The 20,281-nt window shown below is 41.7% G+C and overlaps 1 protein-coding gene across 1 annotated transcript in view; it reads right to left on the reverse strand.

Moving 5' to 3' along the window:
* kpna3 (karyopherin subunit alpha 3) overlaps positions 1-20,281 on the reverse strand; it is a 94,801-nt gene that overhangs the window by 47,534 nt on the left and 26,986 nt on the right. The window contains exons 4-7 of the mRNA XM_033032807.1: positions 15,365-15,394; positions 13,915-13,967; positions 6,059-6,154; positions 2,958-3,043 (exon numbers count right to left, since the gene is read on the reverse strand). Coding sequence (XP_032888698.1) covers positions 2,958-3,043; positions 6,059-6,154; positions 13,915-13,967; positions 15,365-15,394 — 265 coding nt within the window. The remainder of the gene's footprint in view (positions 1-2,957; positions 3,044-6,058; positions 6,155-13,914; positions 13,968-15,364; positions 15,395-20,281) is intronic.

Genomic DNA, 20,281 nt, shown 5'->3' on the forward strand with positions numbered 1-20,281 from the left:
ACACACCGAGCCAGTTCTTCTACAAATGGGGAGGACGAAATGTAACCCCATTTAAAATGTAACCCCTTGCGCGGCAAAGTGGTGCAGCTTGTAGAGCTGTCGCCTCATAATGCCAGACACTCGCATTTGATCCTGATTTTGGGTCCTGTCTGTGCATATTCTTTCTGTGACCGCGTGGATTTCTTCCGGGTGCTTTGGTTTCCACCTACATCCTAAAGACACACTTGTAGACATGTTTGCAGGGTAATTGGCCTCTATTTGTCCCTAGATTTCAGGGAGAGATTATGAAAGTGAGATAACATAGGACTAATGTAAACATGTGATTGATGATTGCTAAAGACTCGGTGGGCTGAAAGGCCTGTTTCCATGTAGTATCTTTCAATCAATCAATCAATCAACAAAAAAGAAAATTCTATTAACTCTGTCAACTTTATGAGCATCTGCCTTCCCTCAGATATCCAGCCATGAATGAATATGGTAAAAGTTCCTTGTCCTGAACAGATGAAAACCATTGCTCTTACCTCTGCTACATTCTGTCACTATTTATTTTAATTCAAGCGATGAACCCAACAGTCTACCCACTGAAACCACTAAATTCAACCTTTCACTAATATCTTTGCTTCCCTTTCAGATTCAGTTTCTCCATTATTCTCATTGCTATTCTTCGATTTCTAAATACCACAAATATCACCCAATCTTATTCTACTTTCTCATCGATCCTGCCCTTTTTGACCTACAACAGTAATCAATGTTTTATACCATCCTAACTGTGAAATCCATCTAGCTACATCCCAAAATTTTACTCCACTCTCTATAGCAACAAAAATCTCTAATATTTTCAGATAGATTTTCAGACACTCCTCTAAATGCCTTCTCACATAAGTTTAGTTGATTTGCTTATTTGCCATAACTGAAAAGTACAAGTTAAATGCAAGTGCAAGTGGCATGTGGAATTGATTGCAGAACTGAAGAAACTGCTGGCAAGTACAGCTATCAGTAATGCTGGAGGAAAATGGCACGTGTCACAGGTTTGGTGCAGAAAACTTGAGAGAAAACTTTATCAGCTCTTTTGACGTTAAGGAAGTCCAACTGAAGGTGGATTAAAAAAGACAGCACTGGATTTGTTATGATGTTATGATGAGAAAAGAAAGGGAAAAAATGCATCTTTGTCACAGCCACAGAAAGCATCGGAGACTTGGACTCAGTGTTGTCATGCTACATATAGGACAAATGCTAAATCTGAAGACATATAATTATTTACAATTCAAAAAAATAAAACTTATCTGTACAATCCATTCTTTGCAAAAATAAACCAAGACATTTTGCCTGATCACAGATATTTGGCCTGATTAGCTACATCTGTGGGAAGCTAGAGAAATTGGCCAAGATATACAAAATATGAATCATATCAGATGATATATGAATCATCATTAGGTACGAGTGAGGTGCCACAAGACTGGAGGGTGGCTAAGGTTGTGTCTCTACTTAAGAAGAACTGCAAGGGAATGCCTGGGAACTATAGACCAGTGAGGCTAACATCTTTAGAGGATTGGCTTATGGAAAGAAGCAGATGGTAATGGTGAAAGGTTATTTTTCTGACTATAGGCCTGTAACTGGAGGTGTGCCCTGGGGATCTGTGCTGGCCCCATGGCTGTTTGTGGTTTATATAAACAATTTGGATGAGAACGTAGAAGGCATGAATAGTAAGTTTGCAGATGACACAAAAATGGGTGGTATCGTAGATAGCAAAGATAGTTATCAAAAATTACAGCAGGATCTTGATCATTTGAGCAAGTAGGCTGAGGAGTTTAATGCAGTTAAGTGTGAGGTTTTGGGAAGTCAAACCAGGGCAAAAGGTCCTTCACAGTATGGAACATTCGCAGAGCCCTGTGGAGTGTTGTAGAGCAGAGGGATCTAGGAATACAGGTCCATAGGTCCCTGAAAATGGCATCACAGATAGATAGGGTGGAGAAGACTTTCGGTACATTGGCTTTCATCAGTCAGGGTATCGAGTATAGAAGTTGTGATGTTATTTTATAGTTGTACAAGATGTCGGTGAGGCCGTATTTGGAGTATTGTGTTTAGTTTTGGTCACTCTGCTATAGGAAGGATGTTGTTAAGCTGGAAAGAGTGCAGAGAAGATTTATGAGGATGTTGCCAAGACTTGAGCTATATGGAGGAGTTGGGCAGGTAAGGACTTCATTCCTTGGAGTGTAGGAGGCTGAGAGGTGATCTTGTATAAGACCACATGAATGCACAGAGTCTTTTACCCAGAGTAAGGGAACCAACACAAGAGGATATATGTTTCAGGTGAGAAGGGGAAGATTTAAAACAAACCTGAGGTGCAACTTTTTCACTCAGAGAATGGTGGGTATATGGAACAAGCGGCCAGAGGAGGTAATTGAGGCAGGCACTATAGCAACATTTAAAAGACATTTGGACAGGTACATGGATGGGAAAGGTTGAGAGAGATATGGGCCAATCACGAGCAAGTGTGACTCGTGCAGATGGGGTATTTTGGTCTGCTTGGGCAAGTTAGGCTGAAGAGACTGTTTCTGTGCTGTTTGACTCCACGACATTGATAATTATACAAAATAAATAATATGTACATTTAAATGAATATTTTCCATATTTATTACTTGCCCTTCTCACCTGAAACATATATCAGATTGTGTCTATTACACGTTCACTGACGGCATGCCAAAGAAATGCAGTCTATGTAATCACAATGCTTTCACAAATCAAATCAAAAAGTCAAATTATTCATGCATTGGAAGCTAATTGATCTAAAATCTTCTAGTTGATCTAAGTGTACTTAGAAAAAATATTTTAAATTTGCTATTTATATTTCATAGTATTTCCACATTATTTTCCAATAGGAATAAATTAACAAATACAAAACAATTGATAAATTGCCAGTAGCTGAATATCTCCAATTTATTGGCTTTGTTACTTACTTGCTTCAACCACTGCTTGAGTTTGTGCAGAAGTCCCAGATGCTATATTAGTCAATGCCCAAGCAGCTTCAAATTGAAGGGATGGGCTGCAATATCAATAAGCATACATAATTCTATTGTGACAAATCACATACATCAAATCTTTGAAAAGCATAATTGTACAGGCTTTAATGACAGTTTCACTGCATCAGGCTTTAATGATGGTTTCACTATACTGGAATGAGAAATCTACCAAGAATTATATTTCTGGTTGCAACTTGATTGTTCTGCCCAGTGGAGTCTGACTACATAATCCAAGGCCAACAAGAGGGTGGTCAAGAAGCGTGTTGGTACATTACTCTCTATCAGTCAGGGCACTGAGTATAGAAGTTGGGAAATTATGTTACAGTTGTATAAGACGTTGGTGAGGTCACACTTGGGAGTACTGTGTTCAGTTTTGGTCACCCTGTCATAAAAAGGATATTATTAAGATGGAAAGAGTGCCGAAAAGATTGCCAGGATATATGGGGGACTTGTGGGTCTGGCAGGCTAGGAGCACAGGAGGCTGAGAGGTGATCTTCGAGGTGCATACAATCATCAGGGAAATAAATATGGTGAATACACATACTCTTTTACCCAGAGCAGGGCAATCAAGAACCAGAGGACATAGGTTTAAGGTGAGAGAGGAAAGGTTCATTAGGAACGTGATAGGAAATTTGAGGAAGGACATCCTTGAGATTGAGGCAGTGCAGTGTAGGTTCACGAGATTGATCCCTGGGTTGGCGGGACTGTCATATGAGGAAAAATTGAAAAGATTAGGCTTGTATTCACTGGAGTTTCGAAGGATGAGGGATGGATCTTATAGAAACATGTAAAATTATAAATGGACTGGACAAGCTAGATGCAGGAAAAATGTTCCCAATGTTGGGCGAGTCCAGAACCAGGGGCCACAGTCTTAGAATAAAGGGGAGGCCATTTAAGACTGAGGTGAGAAAAAAACTTTTCACCCAGAGAGTTGTGAATTTGTGGTATTCCCTGCCACAGAGGGCAGTGGAGGCCAAATCACTGGATGGATTTAAGAGAGCGTTAGATAGAGCTCTAGGTGCTAGTGGAATCAAGGGATATGGGGAGAAGGCAGGCACGGGTTATTGATTGGGGACGATCAGCCATGATCACAATGAATGGTGGTGCTGGCTCAAAGGGCCGAATGGCATCCTCCTGCACCTATTTTCTACGTTTTCTATGAAACTGTTTCGTTCAGAAGGTGGACGAGCTGCCAGAGGAGGTAGTTGAAGCAAGAACTATAACAGCATTTAAAAGGGACGTGCTTAAATGGACAAGTCAGGCTGAAGGATCTGTTTCCATAGAGTATGACTCTATGACACTAAGAGCCTACTACATGTGTCAGGTTCAGCTCGGGACTGCTTTGAGAAGAAAATTGAGTCAATGAGCTTGGATCAGATCCACTGAATGGACTCTCGAGGAATAAAAAGTGTTCCAGTATTACTTCATTTCTGGGTGGTGGCGATAATGCTGTATCCTAGGTGGGGAGCTCCAAACATTGACAAGTCAGGAAGAAATGCAAAGGAACCAAGGCTGAGAGATGGACCTTGAGTTGGGCAGACAGAAAGGAGTAATGGTCTGGTGGCAGGAAGCTAAGTTAAATGAAAGTTGCCGCTGTTAAGAGTCCCAAGCCAGAGCCACAGGTCGTCACTTAAGAGCCTGGCTGTTTGACCCAAAATTAACTGGATCTAACTGTGTATGTCGTGCTCAAGCTAGATTCAATTTGGATGTGATTGTGTTTGGTTAAGTTGAGCTTTAATTGTTTTGACCCAGCAGACTTATAGTATGCTGATGCATCTGTGCAATGTCACACATAATATGGTTCCACTTGTCTAACAATCAATATAGAAACGTTAATATAAATGATACCTGCTTGGCTGAGTTAATAGCAATGTGAATCAAGTTCCCAGCAATAGTTAATTAATTAGTACAACCATTCCTCACTGTTGTCATGCATTCAAGAGAATGCTGCAGTCTCAGTTCAACACATAATTCAACATCAAAAATCAATTACAGTATATCAAGTTTTCAATCACAACTAATCAAATCTATACTTGAATTTTGCTTTGAAACCTAAAAATCTAATCCCCCCCCCCAAACTAATATTTGTTGGCAATAGTAGACATAATAATGAAAATAAACTATTACGCTGTTCTGAAATACACAATGATTTGATCTGAAGGTTACTTTTGTCTCTGTCAGATTTGGTGTAAGCCATCAACAAGAAGGCATGATCAAGAGATGTGCACAATGATGGTCTTCTACCCTAGCGACTTCACAGCAGAGAAATCCACCCATGTCTCACCCGATTTTTTTAATGTCTTGGTTTATCAGACTTTCAGTAACACATTATGAAATCAAAGGGGTAGAGTACAAATTATAATGAGATCAAAGGTCACAAAAAGAGAACAAATTCTAATAATAAACACCAGTGTTCACAGGGTACTGAGCATGTGAATATCTGCTCAATTGTAATTTTTACAAAGCGGGGATTTTTCACTCCATAAACTAGAGCATAACAACATGCAGCAAAAAACTCTGGAAATAGAGAAAAAAATCAACTGGTCCATATAAAATGGATTATTTATTTCTGTGTATTCTTCACTGAAGCAAACATCAGCAGTAGACATCCCTATATGCTGTAGAAAATAACTGTCTTTGCTCTACAACTGGTGAATATAAATCTTCAAAATTTAGAATATAGCTAAGTCAAACCTCATTAGCAAAAAGATCCATATGCATTATCAATCAGTTTTACAACAAAAATAACATCTCAAGATATCATCACTGTTATTGTTTCATAGCAGTAACACAAATTGCATGTCTCACAGTAATACAGTGTTTAAAATCCTCTTAGCAATAGCCATTCCTTTACTGACTCAATGGGAGATGTTAATGAAGGGTTACTTTAATAAGATTAGCCTAAGGAAAGGTGGGTGAGGGCTCGACAGTGGAAAAATAAGTCAGCATGGACTGGTTGGGTGAATGGCTTGTTTCTGTGCCTTCAGCAACTTTCAATGAAAAGTAAACAATGAAGACTGCTATTGTTCAACACTTACTTGTCATCTCTCTCAAGACATTGGACTAGCACTGGTAAGATACCAGAATTTATTAATTCATCAATAGGGGGATTTCTGTCACTTGAAAGCAACTTCCTGCAAGATTTTAAAGAATAACAAAGTTAGGAATACAAATTAAATTCTCCATTTCCATCTCCAGTAAATTAAACCTATTAATCATTACATAAGCAACAAATCTACAAAGAATCAATTTTGAATAAACGGCACCAGATTATATTAATTAGAGCTGTGCAGTCGTACAATAATATTCACAATAACAGCATCAGCCCAATTATTCAATTCAAATGTTTACTTTAATCACATTAGTGGCTAAACATTTCTAAAATGAAAATTATTTTACATTATAATAATAATCTATATAACATAGCTGTTATTTATTGCTTTTTTAAAAGGCACGCTATGATGTATAATTGGTATCACTTTGCTTATCCTTTTTATTAAAGCAGCTTAAATTGTTATTAAATTTTATCAATGTAATTATCTATTGATCAATTAAGACATATAAAGTAAATGATAGGGTACTTATGGAGAGTTGATAAACAAAGATCCTTGGGGTACACACTGCAAAGTTCTATTGTTGCAGTTTTATAAAATATTGGTTAGTCAGTACTTCGGAGCATTCTGTGCGGTTTTGGCCACCACACCACAGGAGGATGCAAATGGACTAGAAAGAATGCAGCAGAGAAACCCACTAGAATGGAAAAATTCAGTTCTGGGGAAAGAATGGATAACTGTGCTGGTTTTGCTTGGAACAAAGGAGGCTGAAGGGTGACCTGATAAGAGATAATAAAATTATAAGAGGCAAAGAGGAAGTAGAGATACCAAGATATGGGGTATCAAAAACAAGAGAGTGTGGCAGGCTGAGACACACCAGCTGTGGCCGGCCAAATACATCACCTCCTCTACACCTGGGATCGTCATTCTGGGTGGCGTTTTCTCGTTGTCACGGAAGCGGAGGTCAGTGTTTTGCTCCCCTCGGGCACCGCCACTCGTTCCGGAAAGCAGGGGCTTTCCCCTGACCGCCGGCAACAGCAGCAACATCAGAACATTCGGGGTCTGCACGATCCCCTCAACTTCAACTCCTGTCGCTTCAAGTAGACCTTTACCATCGCTGACGTCTCACAACCGCTGCTGGGCGCTGACTTCCTCCAGGCGCACTCCCTCCTGGTCGACATGAAAGGACAACGTCTCGTTAATTCTGAGACGTTCGAGTCAATCACCTTGCACCATGCCGAATTGACTGCGCCCCACCTCAGCTCGGTGACCTTCTCCAACAATGAGTATGCCAGGATCTTGGCCGATTTCCTCGACATCATAACTCCCCATTTCACAACGGCCAGCTCCAAGTGTGAGGTGAAGCACCATATCCCCACCACTGGACCTCCACTCCATGCACGTGCACGCAGGCTGCCCCCCGACAAACTCCAACTGGCCAAAGACGAGTTCCGGAAGATGGAGGAAACGGGCATAGTGCGCCACTCAGACAGCCCGTGGGCATCCACACTTCACATGGTTCCCAAAGTGTCTGGGGGCTGGAGACCCTGTGGGACGACTGCCGTCTCAACGAAGTCACAACAGCCGACCGGTACCCTGTCCCCCAAATCCAGGACTTCACGGCAAACCTGGATGGTGACAAGGTATTTTCCAAAATCGACCTGGTACGCAGCTACCATCAGATTCTGCTCCACCCAGACTACATCCCCAAGACGGCCCTCATCACCCCGTTCGGGCTCTTTTGAGTTCCTACGCATGCCTTTCGGCTTCAAGAACGCCGCCCAAACTTTCCAGCGGCTCATGGACACGGTGGGCAGTGGGTTGGACTTCGTGTTCATCTACCTCAATTACATCCTCGTCGCCGGCCGCTCTCGCCAGGAACACCGCGCACACCTCCGGCAGCTCTGCCAGAGGCTCAACGAGCATGGCCTTGCCATCAACCTGGCCAAGTGTCAGTTTGGCCTCACTTCCATCAACTTCCCCGGCCACCACATCAACCAGCACGGAGCAGTCCCGCTCCCGACCAAGGTTGAGGCCATTCACAAATTTGCCAAACTATACTGTGAAGGGACTCCCAGAATTTGTCGGCATGGTCAACTTCTACCACCGCTTCGTGCCAGCAACCACTGTTCAAGCCCCTGGCCCACAAGCCGAAAGAGCTAGTTTGGGACGACGCGGCCAGGACCGCGTTTGACAACGCCAAGGAGGCGCTGACAAAGGCAACGATGCTGATACATCCACAGGCCAACGCACCAACAGCTCTCACATCGGTGCATCTGGCACAGCCGTGGGCGGAGTGCTGGAACAACTGATCAATGGGAGCTGGCAGCCCCTGGCCTTTTTCAGTCGTCACCCGAGAGCCCCCGAGCAGAAATACAGCACTTTCGACCGGGAGCTCCTCGCTCTCTACCTGGCCATCCGGCATTTCCGCTGCTTTCTCGAGGGCAGGGATTTCACAGCTTTCAGCGACCACAAGCCACTCACACTTGCCTTTGTCAAAGTGTCTGAGCTTTGGTCAGCCCGACAGCAGCGCCACCTGACCTACATCTCAGAATACACGACTTGCATCCAGCACATCGCAGGCAAGAACAACCGGGTCGCAGATGCATTATCCCGCACCGCCATCAATGCCATCCACGCTCTGGCCCCACGTGTCGACTGCACGGCCGTGGCGGCCGCCCAACGAGACGATGCTTGCCTATCACACCGCCATCTCAGGCCTGCTGTTGGAGGATGTGCAATTCGGGCCCGCTGACACCACACTCCTCTGCGACGTGTCTACGGGACAGCCAAGACCCATCATCCCCGCTGCCTGGCGCCGCCGGATTTTCGACATGGTTCACGGCCTAGCTCACCCTTCTATCCAGACAACAAAGGCACTGATGGCAGCCAAGTTCATGTGGCATGTGTTGCGCAAACAGGTCAGCAACTGAGCCAGGGCGTGCATCCCGTCAAACCCCCAAGATTCAGCGAGGCATCAAAGCGCCGCTGCAGAACTTCGCCCTAACACATCGGTGTTTCGTTGGACCGCTGCCCCCATCCAGACGTGTCACCCACCTCTTCACCATCGTGGACAGATTCACAAGATGGCCGGAAGCCATCCCGCTCTCAGATACATCCACTGCGACCTGTGCATATTGCCTCATCGCTCACTGGATTGCCCGCTTTGGCGTGCCGGCGGACATCTCCTCCGACAGAGGTGTGCAGTTCACCCACGAGTTGAGGTCAGCAATCGCCTGGCTGCTTGGCACTAAGCAGCACTACACAACGGCCTACCGCCCGCAAGCAAACAGCCTAGTGGAACGTTTTCACCGGCACATGAAGGCATCCCTCACGGCACGGCTCACGGGCCCAGACTGGATGGACGAATTGCCATGGGTCATGCTAGGTATACACACTGCCCCAAATGAGGACCTGGCAACTTCCTCGGCTGAGCTGGTGTACGGCGCCCCGCTTACGGTCCCAGGGGATTTCATCCCGGCGGCGTGTGGACATCAAGAACCGCCCATGATCATGCTGACGCGCCTCCGTGAGAAGCTAGGCACGCTTTCTCCAGTCCCAACATCCCGACACGGTCTCACTACCACGTACGTCCCACCCAACCTCCAGGACTGCCAGTTCTGCAGGTTGCCAACCTCCAGAACTGCCAGGACTTCCTTCGCCGAGATTCACACCATACACCACTGCAAAAGCCTTACGAGGGACCCTTCAGAGTACTGCAATACGACGCCACAGCTTTCATCATCGACATGAGCGGCAGACACGAGACTGTCTCCGTGGACCGTCTTAAGCCGGCACACTTGGACATTGACCAACCAGTGCAGGTGGCACAACCCCGTCGCAGAGGGCGTCCACCATCATGACCAAACCCGCCATCAACTCAACCAGCTGCAACCCCGAACACAGGGGACACGTACACAAGATCAGGTCGCCTAACTTGACAGCCTAACCGCCTCCATCACTCCGGTTCTGGGGGGAGGGTCATATGGCGGGCCGAGCCACTTTGGTCTCGAACTTTCGTTCGTCGGGCTCGAGCACTCGCGTGGACCTGGCGTGATTTGGGCCGACCAATCAACGCCGAATTGGGTGTACAGCTGGCGGGGTGCAGCGGACGACGGAGCTAGACTTCTCTTCACAGTCAACACGTTAACACACACACCTTGCCCTTTTGTACTAATTGTTGAGCTGTATCGTTTAAATATTAAACTGAGTGTTTATACAACACGTGAACCTCTTCAAGCGACAGGTTTGAAGTGAGAGGAGTTTCAAAGGGGATCTGAGGGGGAAAGTTTGTTTTTCTCAAACTGAGGATGATTTATATCTGGAAGGTGTCAGGGGGTTATGTTGAGAAGGCAGGGTACTAGGGTTAGGAGGGAGAGATTGATCATCCATGATTGAATGGCAGAGTAGACTTGATGGTCAGAATAGTCTAATTCTGCTCCTATCACTTGTGACATTAGATGCTGCTAGAGCAGATGGTGGAATCAGATACAATCATAATGTTTAAGAGGCATTTAGGCAAGCACTTGTATAGACAAGTCATTTAATGATTGAGACACATTGCAAGCAAATGGGATTAGTGTAGATGGGCAATAAAAGTTGCCGTGGACACGGGTTTATGGGACTATTGTTGTGCTGTACAATGCTTTAACTCCAGAGAATCCGGGTGCAATGGACATTTGCTTCTTGCTTTCCCTCCCAAATGCCAACAGCAAAGAAGCAGCAAAGTAGATAAAATTACTGATAAAATTCTAACTACAATACTAGTAAAAATAAGGAAATAGTAGAAAATAATTTTCAGTGTTTTACAATAGTTTTCATTAATACGTTAACAGCATTCACTGTACAGAATTTATTGTCCTGGTTTAAAAGAAAACACAATCTAACATCTTTAAAATAATACTCATATTGCCTTACTAGGCAGATGATGACAAAACCAAGAGTAACATTAGAAACTTATTCTTTAGAACCAATCTAGTCATAGTTATACGTATTTTTATAAATAGGACCTCAATTCTAAATTATTATACAAGATGTTGACTGAAAAGCATAACAAAAAATTATAAATGCAAGTGTACAAAGTTGGACATCATAGAATTTAAAATATGAATGTATAATAGTTTGAACAGTTCTGAAAAGAAAGCATCGCTATTTCTTACATGAACATGCATTTGCAAGGAATTAAAACAATAATGACACAACCCATTGATGATTAAGATTTAGTTTTAGGTGGCAGAAAATTAAACATTGTTAGCAGTATCCCTTAGTTCTTAGAATAAAATAATAGTTGATGGCGTAGGTAACATTTAAATCAGGATTTCTAAAAGGAATACAACAGTTTACACAAATATACTTTAAAGACTTTAAAGTATCTGAAGGTAGTATTATGTAGAATGTGTATATTTAATGTAACCCATATCTGATGCATAAACGGGTAGTTTTCAACAGTAATTCACAGGTAATTCTGTAATTTAAGAATGTAGGAAACTGAAATGCCACACCAACCCAGACTGAGTTGATGTCTTGTTATAGGAATTAATAAAATCTGTTCCATATTTTCTGCATTATGTGGTATTCTTCAAAATATGTTGTGAACTATGAAAGAAAGCAAATAAGTTGGTGCCACAACTCATCCATGATTTACAGGCTTATTGAGTATAATTCAGAATTGGCAGTGGACAAGATTAACATTTAACAATTGCAGTCAGGTGAATAGAATGAAACCGTAGAAAATGGTTTATTGGCCAAGTGGAACATTTTTTACGATTTATTTCTTGAATGAATACGAGGAAAGACAAATCCACACTGATTACAAGGGTTTTGTCGGAACAATACTCTTCAGAGGCTCTTCACAGGCAGCACGATTAGAGGTTATTCTGAAAACATGATCATAAAGGATGATAGAGTAGTATAATGCAAGGTAGACAAAATTGCTGGAGAAACTCAGCGGGTGCGGCAGCATCTATGGAGCGAAGGAAATAGGCAATGTTTCGGGTCAAAACCCTTCTTGAGTAGTATAATGCAGCCTGGTTCCACACTGCACTAGCTACTGAATAGTTTTTGTTCAACCAAGATACTGTGGTGTAAATGTAGAGAAACAAAGAAGAGCTGGATGCTTAAGTTAGCTGCATGTAAAGTAAAGAAGATAAGTATAAATAGGACTGGAATTCGAAAATGTGTAACTACAGAAACTAAAACAAAAACAATTGGCCATGAGTTACTGAAATTAGAAGAATATTTCTAACTGCTTTCTAATTTGGTGAAAAAAATTCGCGGATAAGAAATTGATGCACAACCTGCATGGGAGATGCATGCATGAAGCACACAGATTCTGTGGAAATTTACCTCCAAACCTTTACAACAATTAGTGCCAAACTAAAATGTGAGGGTTGCAAACATATCCAAAGGGGTATGAATTGTAGAGAAACATTAATTCTGAATTTAAATCCGAATTTAATGTTCGAATGGAAAAGGAACTTACTACTCTTGCCTGGATTTCCTTTATTCTAATAGACTTTACACACCTTTATTATATCACTAAAAAGCACAGTAAACTGCAAAGGAGGCCATGGACAAAGGATTGCCCACAGAATAAGAATTTAAGATTGGAATCACCTCAAAATTGAATTTGACAGAAAACATCAGATATTGACTAAGGTCCCTATCCTTGGTTCCGATTGTTCCTCACGATTCCATCCTGACCACAGCTCGTTCTCCTATCCTATCCCACAATGACAAAATGCAAAAAGAAAATTATACCAATAAATGAGAATTCTTCTAGGTAACTATGGATTAATTTGAGGGATCCTATGGGGTCAGAAAAACATGGTCACGTGCCAGTAAATAACAAATAAACTGTCGATATTCAATTTAACATTGATATATATTCTATTGAAGTAATCTGTGTTCATTTTCTTTGGTGAACAACGAGGAAGATTTGATAGCCGGGCCACTTCCTGATATTGGTATCATGTAGGAAAATTTCAGGAAATTGTTCAATTGTTAATAATTCAATAGTTCAAAGATAATACAAGAGCACAAGAATGGCTTCCATCTGATATCGTGCAATATGGCATCAATGTGTAAATATAATGAGCACGAGGCATCCGGCACACAGGTACCTCTGAGGTTACAACAAAGAGCAGGTCTTGGACATCATAACCTGACAAGAATACGACATTAAATTTTAAATTCTGGGAGTGAAAAAGTTTATCAAAGGAAGGACTCATGCAGTTATTGTGAAATGTTATTATTAAACAATATTTACTGATAACAGTCGATCAGCAATTGAAATTAGAGTTGCATGCAATTTGGATTTCTAACATTCGGAAGACTTCTTTTTGAGTTACTAATGAAATTAGGACAACTCAAAGTAACAAGGAAATGAAACATCAAGAACAAGATCCAAAGATGAATAATGGTAAATGGAAATCTGCAAGTTTAAAAAAAATCCATGATGTCTTGGTTATATGGAGTACTGCAGCATTGGGACTTTCTTTGTAATACAAACCAAACAGAAATTCAATTTTGCAAACTAATAGACTGGGATAATTATGTTATGCTACTTTCCATGTACTTGCAAAATTGCTGTTGAAGACCTTTGAGTCAGACTTGAGGTCTGTTTGCCGTTATGATTAACATGCAGACACTAAAATCCACATTTTACTCATAGGCTGTTAACAGCCCATCTACCTAATAATGTGTTTAATCGAAAGAACAAAATACTTATCTATTCAAGAAATAATTAAGCTGACAAAGTAAAGGTTCAATACAGCAAAGGTGAACTAGCATGTGCAAACATACAGACTTGGTACCTACACAAAACCAACACTACAACTCACCTTGCAGCTTGCACAGCACTCAGCTGAATAACTGGATTTTCATTTGTTGCATTCTGCAATTAAAAAAGAGAAAAAAGTTAACTTTTCATAGTTAGATAAAGTTAGATAGAGCTCTAGGGGCTAGTGGAATCAAGGCATATGGGGAGAAGGCAGGCACGGGTTATTGATTGGGGACGATCAGCCATGATCACAATGAATGGCAGTTCAGGCTCGAAGGGCTGAATGGCCCCCTCCTGCACCTAGTTTCTATGTTTCTATAGTTATCAAAAAATAACAGCCAACTCCTTTATTTATAATTTTACTTTGCTTTAGAAATAGGAAATTGAAAACCTCAAATTTTATGAGGTTCTTTGCTTAATTATACAGTTTTTAAAAATATGAACACTGGACTAAACATAATTTTGAAGTCATAATGGACATGTAAATATGTTTTATCACAAAGACAAGGGAAATGAAAGACTAATTAAAGGAATCAAAACTGGCTGGGACTTTAGGGCATGGTGTTGAATTGACTTAATACATTATAAACTACTTTGCATTCAGTAGACTTGATTAGTTAAACGAGACAAAGAGACTGAAAAAGGGCACTATGATCTGATACCACCAGTGACTTGCTGCACTAATTACCATTACAGAAAATAAGAATTTATAGTGTTATTCATTGGGAATGAATAGCTGCAACAGACGAGGGCTGCACTATTTTGTTGCACTCGTATTGAGTGATGGTGACATAAAAATGGCAAGATTCAAACCATTTTACAGGTAGTTCTGCTATAATGCAATAGTTACGTTTCTAAGAAACCACATTATTAGAAAATCATGTTATAAAGACAATTGTGTCAATGGGGTAAGGGAGTTAGGGACTAGAGAGTTTCAGATTCGCATTAACAAAGTAATTTTCCCCATAGCATTATCAAAAATCCTTTCAATGTTACTAGAACCTAAAAATACTAAAGGCTGTATATTACGTTAATATTGTTGCACAAGTGTCAGCAAAACTAACAGCAGCTTTTAAGAAACAATGGTCTCTTATTACTGTGGGGAGGTTACATAGAAGCAGGGTTTTTTTTCTCATATACTGTATAAAACCAAGACAACTTTTCTGCCTATCAATTTCCAAAGTAATGTTTAAATAGTTCTCTAGTTCCCAATTAAAATAACATTGTAACCAATTCACCCCCTTATTTTTGAATGGGGCTCACAAGGCTGAATTGTCTATTCCTGCTTCTGTTTTTTATGCTTGTATAAAAACTGCTCAGTGCATTTTCTGCTCTTTAATAACACAAAATATTCATTGAGTAATTTTCCTAAAGAACAAGCAGAAATTGCACTTTATTAACAACTTTAAAGGTCGAGAGCTACTGAATCGGAAATAATATAAATTGCAATCTTCTTGTAAATTAACGGAATCCTAATTTTACCATCAAAAATGTAAATTAACTCTTCTTACCTGAAGTATGGCATCTAATGTTATATTTTGCTAGAAAGGAAATTAAAACTAGAATTAGATGACGCAATTTTTAGAAACATTATTTTCAGTGCTATAAAACTGCATCATATCTCAGAGTTCATAGTGTACATTCATAGTGTCCAGAAGATCCGAAATCTTCCTTAAAACATTTACCCTTTCAGATTTACCAGCTGCTGCTGTATCAGAGTAGAATGGATTTCACATTCTAACCTACGAAATACCAATTATTTTTAACATTATTAAATTAAATAATCTTTAAAACTGTCCAGTGTTCCGTGCGTAAACCCCGTTAAGCTTCAGATTTTCAATTAATAACTTTTAATGTCAATAAATTTAATCATTCCCCAGATCATGATCAAACAACTAATCAAACAATCATGTTTGAAAGAACACCAGAATAACAGAAAAATAACTGCACATGAAAACAGAAAATGCTGGAAATATTAATCTAAGAAGACGAAAATAATGAACATTTGGCCATAAGAATCTTGGTGACTAATTTAACAATCAAACATTTTTTCAGTTTTAAAAACCTAAAACTAGTGAAATGGCACAAAATCACAATGCTTATGCTTCAACATACTCTTTCTTCTGTAAATACATTTGTTATTATTGAGTTGAATCATGCTGCAAGTGCTGCATCTACAGCTGTAGAAAGATAATAAAATATAATTTGAGTTACACCATTGTCTGGAAATGTTGTGCAAAGTTAGTGGGATAACGCATTCAAGTTATTTAACATTTTGTTTGGACATCCCAAAATGTTGTGCATTAACATTGAAGAGAACTAGCAAATTGCTTTAGTGAAGGCATCTTACTAAAAGACGAATTCTGCATCATGAGCCATGATCATATTGAACGGACGGACGCACGCACGCACGCGCGCACGCGCACACGCGCACACACGCACACACGCACGCACGCACACACGCACGCACACACACCCCCCCCCCCCCCCCCCCCCCCACCCCACCCCACCCCCCACCCCCCCCCCACCCCCACCCCCACCCCCCCACCGAGTGGGTTTGTTACAGCGAGTCAGGATCATGGCTAGACCTTGCCCCCCTAAGACCCTGTGTAGTGGCCATTTGGCTTATTTTGTGTGTCATTAATTATGGCACGTGCCTTTAAATTTTACACTGCCCGTTATTATGTGGGTGGGATTTATGACTTATTCAAGGGTGTGTTTGGAGCTAGGTTTCTTGCGCAGAAGATCATGTGACGTTTAACCGAGACACGGGGAGTTCACTAACATTTAAGCAATATGCTGGAGTTTGACGAACATAAAAGTGTAAGAGTCGGAGAAGAAGGTCGGATGTACCTTATTGTTTTTCTTCAACAATAAAGAAACTATTAATCAAAAGACTGTGTTATGAAGATTTATCTGTAAAGAAGCTCTGAAGGTCTCACGGAGAGGTCACATGCGTATTACGACATTCGCCTTTAACCATGTAATTCCTTAGTGGCTAGAGGGAGTAATCTCTTGAACGATATAAAAATCTGCCGCTACACCCTGGCCCTCCTCTCTCTCTCTCTCTCTCTCCCTCCACCCACAGCAACCCCAACTAAACCCGATGGAGGAAGCAGTGACGCGCCCTAACAGACAGCGACCAATGGAAGTGGGAGAAGCAGCCTTACCCGAGTTACTCTAAATATAAATGTTTAAAAGGCTCTGAAGACTACATCCAAACTAGAGATTTCCTATTAATGGAGTGCACAAGTCATTCTGTAGTTAGGTGACCATCAAGTGGAAGAAGAAAGTGAGCGTGAATGTGCATCAGCAATTAACTAATTTTTCCGGATTATTATCTGATGGCTGTGCGATCAGTTCAATGTATAGGTACAGCATTGTATGAGTTGATGCAAAATTGCTCAGCATGTGGTATATTGCATTGGGATTAGATTCCCATGCGTGTTATTTTCAATAGACTTTTGATTTTAGTTTCTCTGCACCCAAATTCCCACGTTAATATTTTGGGTAAACTCCTGACAAACACCTTCGACAAACACTGCCTTGACACATTCAGCTGCAGCAACATCGCCACTTATACACCAACCTACAATAAATGCATTACCATATGATAGCTTTCAACAGGTTGCTCCGACATAATTTACCCTTTGGCCCAACGAGGTCATTGGTCCGTGAATAATTGATCTTTTCCCCTTTTTTCCCTACAGTCAAAATGTAGGGGGAAAATCTTGTAAAAAAATATCTGAGGGATTTTAAAAACAGCTGCAATAACCTGTTATGTTACAGTTGTACAAGATAATTGGGCGGCACGGTGGCGCAGTCTTAAGTTGCTGCGAGTGCCGGGTTCGTTCCTGAATACGGGTGCTGTCTGTATGGAGTTTGTACGTTCTCCCGGTGACCTGCATGGAGCTCTTCTCTGTGAGCTCTGGTTTCCGCCCACACTACAAATACTTACAGGTTTGTATAGGAAGGAACTACATATAGAAACATAGAAACATAGAAAATAGGTGCAGGAGTACGCCATTCGGCCCTTCGAGCCTGCACCGCCATTCAATATGATCATGGCTGATCATCCAACTCAGTATCCTGTACCTGCCTTCTCTCCATACCCACTGATCACTTTAGCCACAAGGGCCACATCTAACTCCCTCTTAAATATAGCCAATGAACTGGCCTCAACTATCTTCTGTGGCAGAGAATTCCAGAGACTCACCACTCTCTGTGTGAAAAATGTTTTCCTCATCTCGGTCCTAAAAGATTTCCCCCTTATCCTTAAACTGTGACCCCTTGTTCTGGACTTCCACAACATCGTGAACAATCTTCCTGCATCTAGCCTGTCCAACCCCTTAAGAATTTTGTAAGTTTCTATATGCTGGTTATACACTGAAGATTTGTAGATTAATTGGGTTGGTATAATTGTCCCTAGTTTGTGTGCGTGTGTAGGATAGTTTTAATGGTGGGGGCGAGCGAAAGGCCTGTTTCCGCACTGTATCTCCAGGGCTCTCACTTAACTTTTTTTCCCTGTTGCCAGCCGGGCAACCTTGACAGCTTTTTAGGTTGCCAAATGACAGTTTAGGTGGTCATTTAAGACGTCAAATGTATGACGCGTGCAATAATGTGCTCGAACGAAGTGCGCAGTTATCAGTCGGAATTATGCTCAATGAAGCATTCACATATTATGTTCAAGAAGGAACTGCAGATGCTGGAAAATCGAAGGTAGACAAAAGTGCTGGAGAAACTCAGCGGTGCGGCAGCATCTAGCGAGTGAAGGAAATGGGCAACGTTTCAGGCCGAAACCCATCAGTCTGAAGAAGGGTTTCGGCCCGAAACGTTGCGTATTTCACTTTTGTCTACATTCACATATTATTTCTGCTTCAAATAACTCACAAACTAAACATATTCACCAATCAAGACATGATATATACCACAATGACATGCAGCAAAATTATAATACAATATCTCAACTCTTTTTACACATTGCAATTAATGCAATTTCTATTAGTTCTTTCCACTTCCAAATAAAAATGTGGTTGGATTATTCAGCGTATGATCAACCCGTGTCAATAAATCCTGGACCATGGTAACATATATACTTAACCATGCACACTACAGATTAATGCAAGCATGTTTTCTGTGAAGGACCGAAAATTACCATGACATGGCTATAGCATGGGTCGTTATTGCTATTGGCACAGAAACACTCTGGCTTCCCACATAATTTATCCATAATAAAATATACAGGTTGCAAGGAAATTTCTAAAGGCATTTTATGATAATAGCTGTTAAAACCAACTATATCCATCTGACAGGTTAAACATTACACTAACTGATGGCTAAAGGACATAACTGTAGCAAATGTTCTTTTGGTAATATGTTTAAAGGTGTCAAAACGCCACATTACCGGACATTCAGATTAGATGTACATGTTGTGAACAGCAATGAAGATATCCAGTTTGTACGCACCAGATTTAAAAAAAATTATTGATAAACGCTGTTTCCATCATTCCCACTTCAGAATTAATGTTACAATGCGAGGTGGGTAGCATTTTTGTCTACCCCCATTTATTCTGTACTGATTTCCCCCCATTCATCCTGTACTGACAACCCCCCCCATCCATCCCGTACTGATCCCCCCCCCCCCCATTCAACACCACTGACATCCCCCATGCTCTCCCCTCACAATTTTACATACTCCAACCAACATGTACTAATTCATCTGCCTCAATTGTATTGTATTGTATTCAAATTTATTGTCATTGTCTCAATTAGAGACAATGAAATGAATTTCCCTTTACAGTCAGTATCATAAAAATAAATAAATAATAAATAATAAAACATGTTAAAAAATAAAATAGAATTTAAAAAAAAAGCACAAACACAGAAAGTTGGTGAGGAAGGCACCATAGTCCAGCCAGCCTCCCCTCCGATCTTCCCAGATGTTCACCCGTGGTCGGGGCCTTCCGAGCACCCGCAGTCGCCACCCCGGGCGGCCCGATGCTCAGGCCCTCTCGCCGGGCTGATGGAACGCCGACGCCGAACCCCGACGGTGAAAATCCTCCTCAGCGGCCCGGATCTCCCAATCAGCCGCCTCCCACCGGAGTCCGCAGCTCCCGAGTCCGCAGGCCGAGCCGGGCAGAGTCGCAGGACCCCACGATATTTGTCAGCGCCGCCCGCGTTGGGAGCTCCGCGAACCACAGCTCCAGGATGTCGGTGCCGCAGGCCCAGCACTCCGGGCTCCAGACGGCGATCCCGGTAATCCATTCCGCACCGATTGCCTTCTCAACCCCCCCCCCCGCCATCTATCCACTCCGCACTGATTCCTACACCCACTGACCCTATTGTGCTGGAAATGTCTTCAGAGCGAACATTGACTATGTTTGCTAACGGAATGCAATCAAATGTGTTTTAATTCCCAATGTTATTAT

Source organism: Amblyraja radiata, chromosome 14 (assembly GCF_010909765.2).
Source record: "Amblyraja radiata isolate CabotCenter1 chromosome 14, sAmbRad1.1.pri, whole genome shotgun sequence".
Classification (NCBI taxonomy): domain Eukaryota; kingdom Metazoa; phylum Chordata; class Chondrichthyes; order Rajiformes; family Rajidae; genus Amblyraja; species Amblyraja radiata.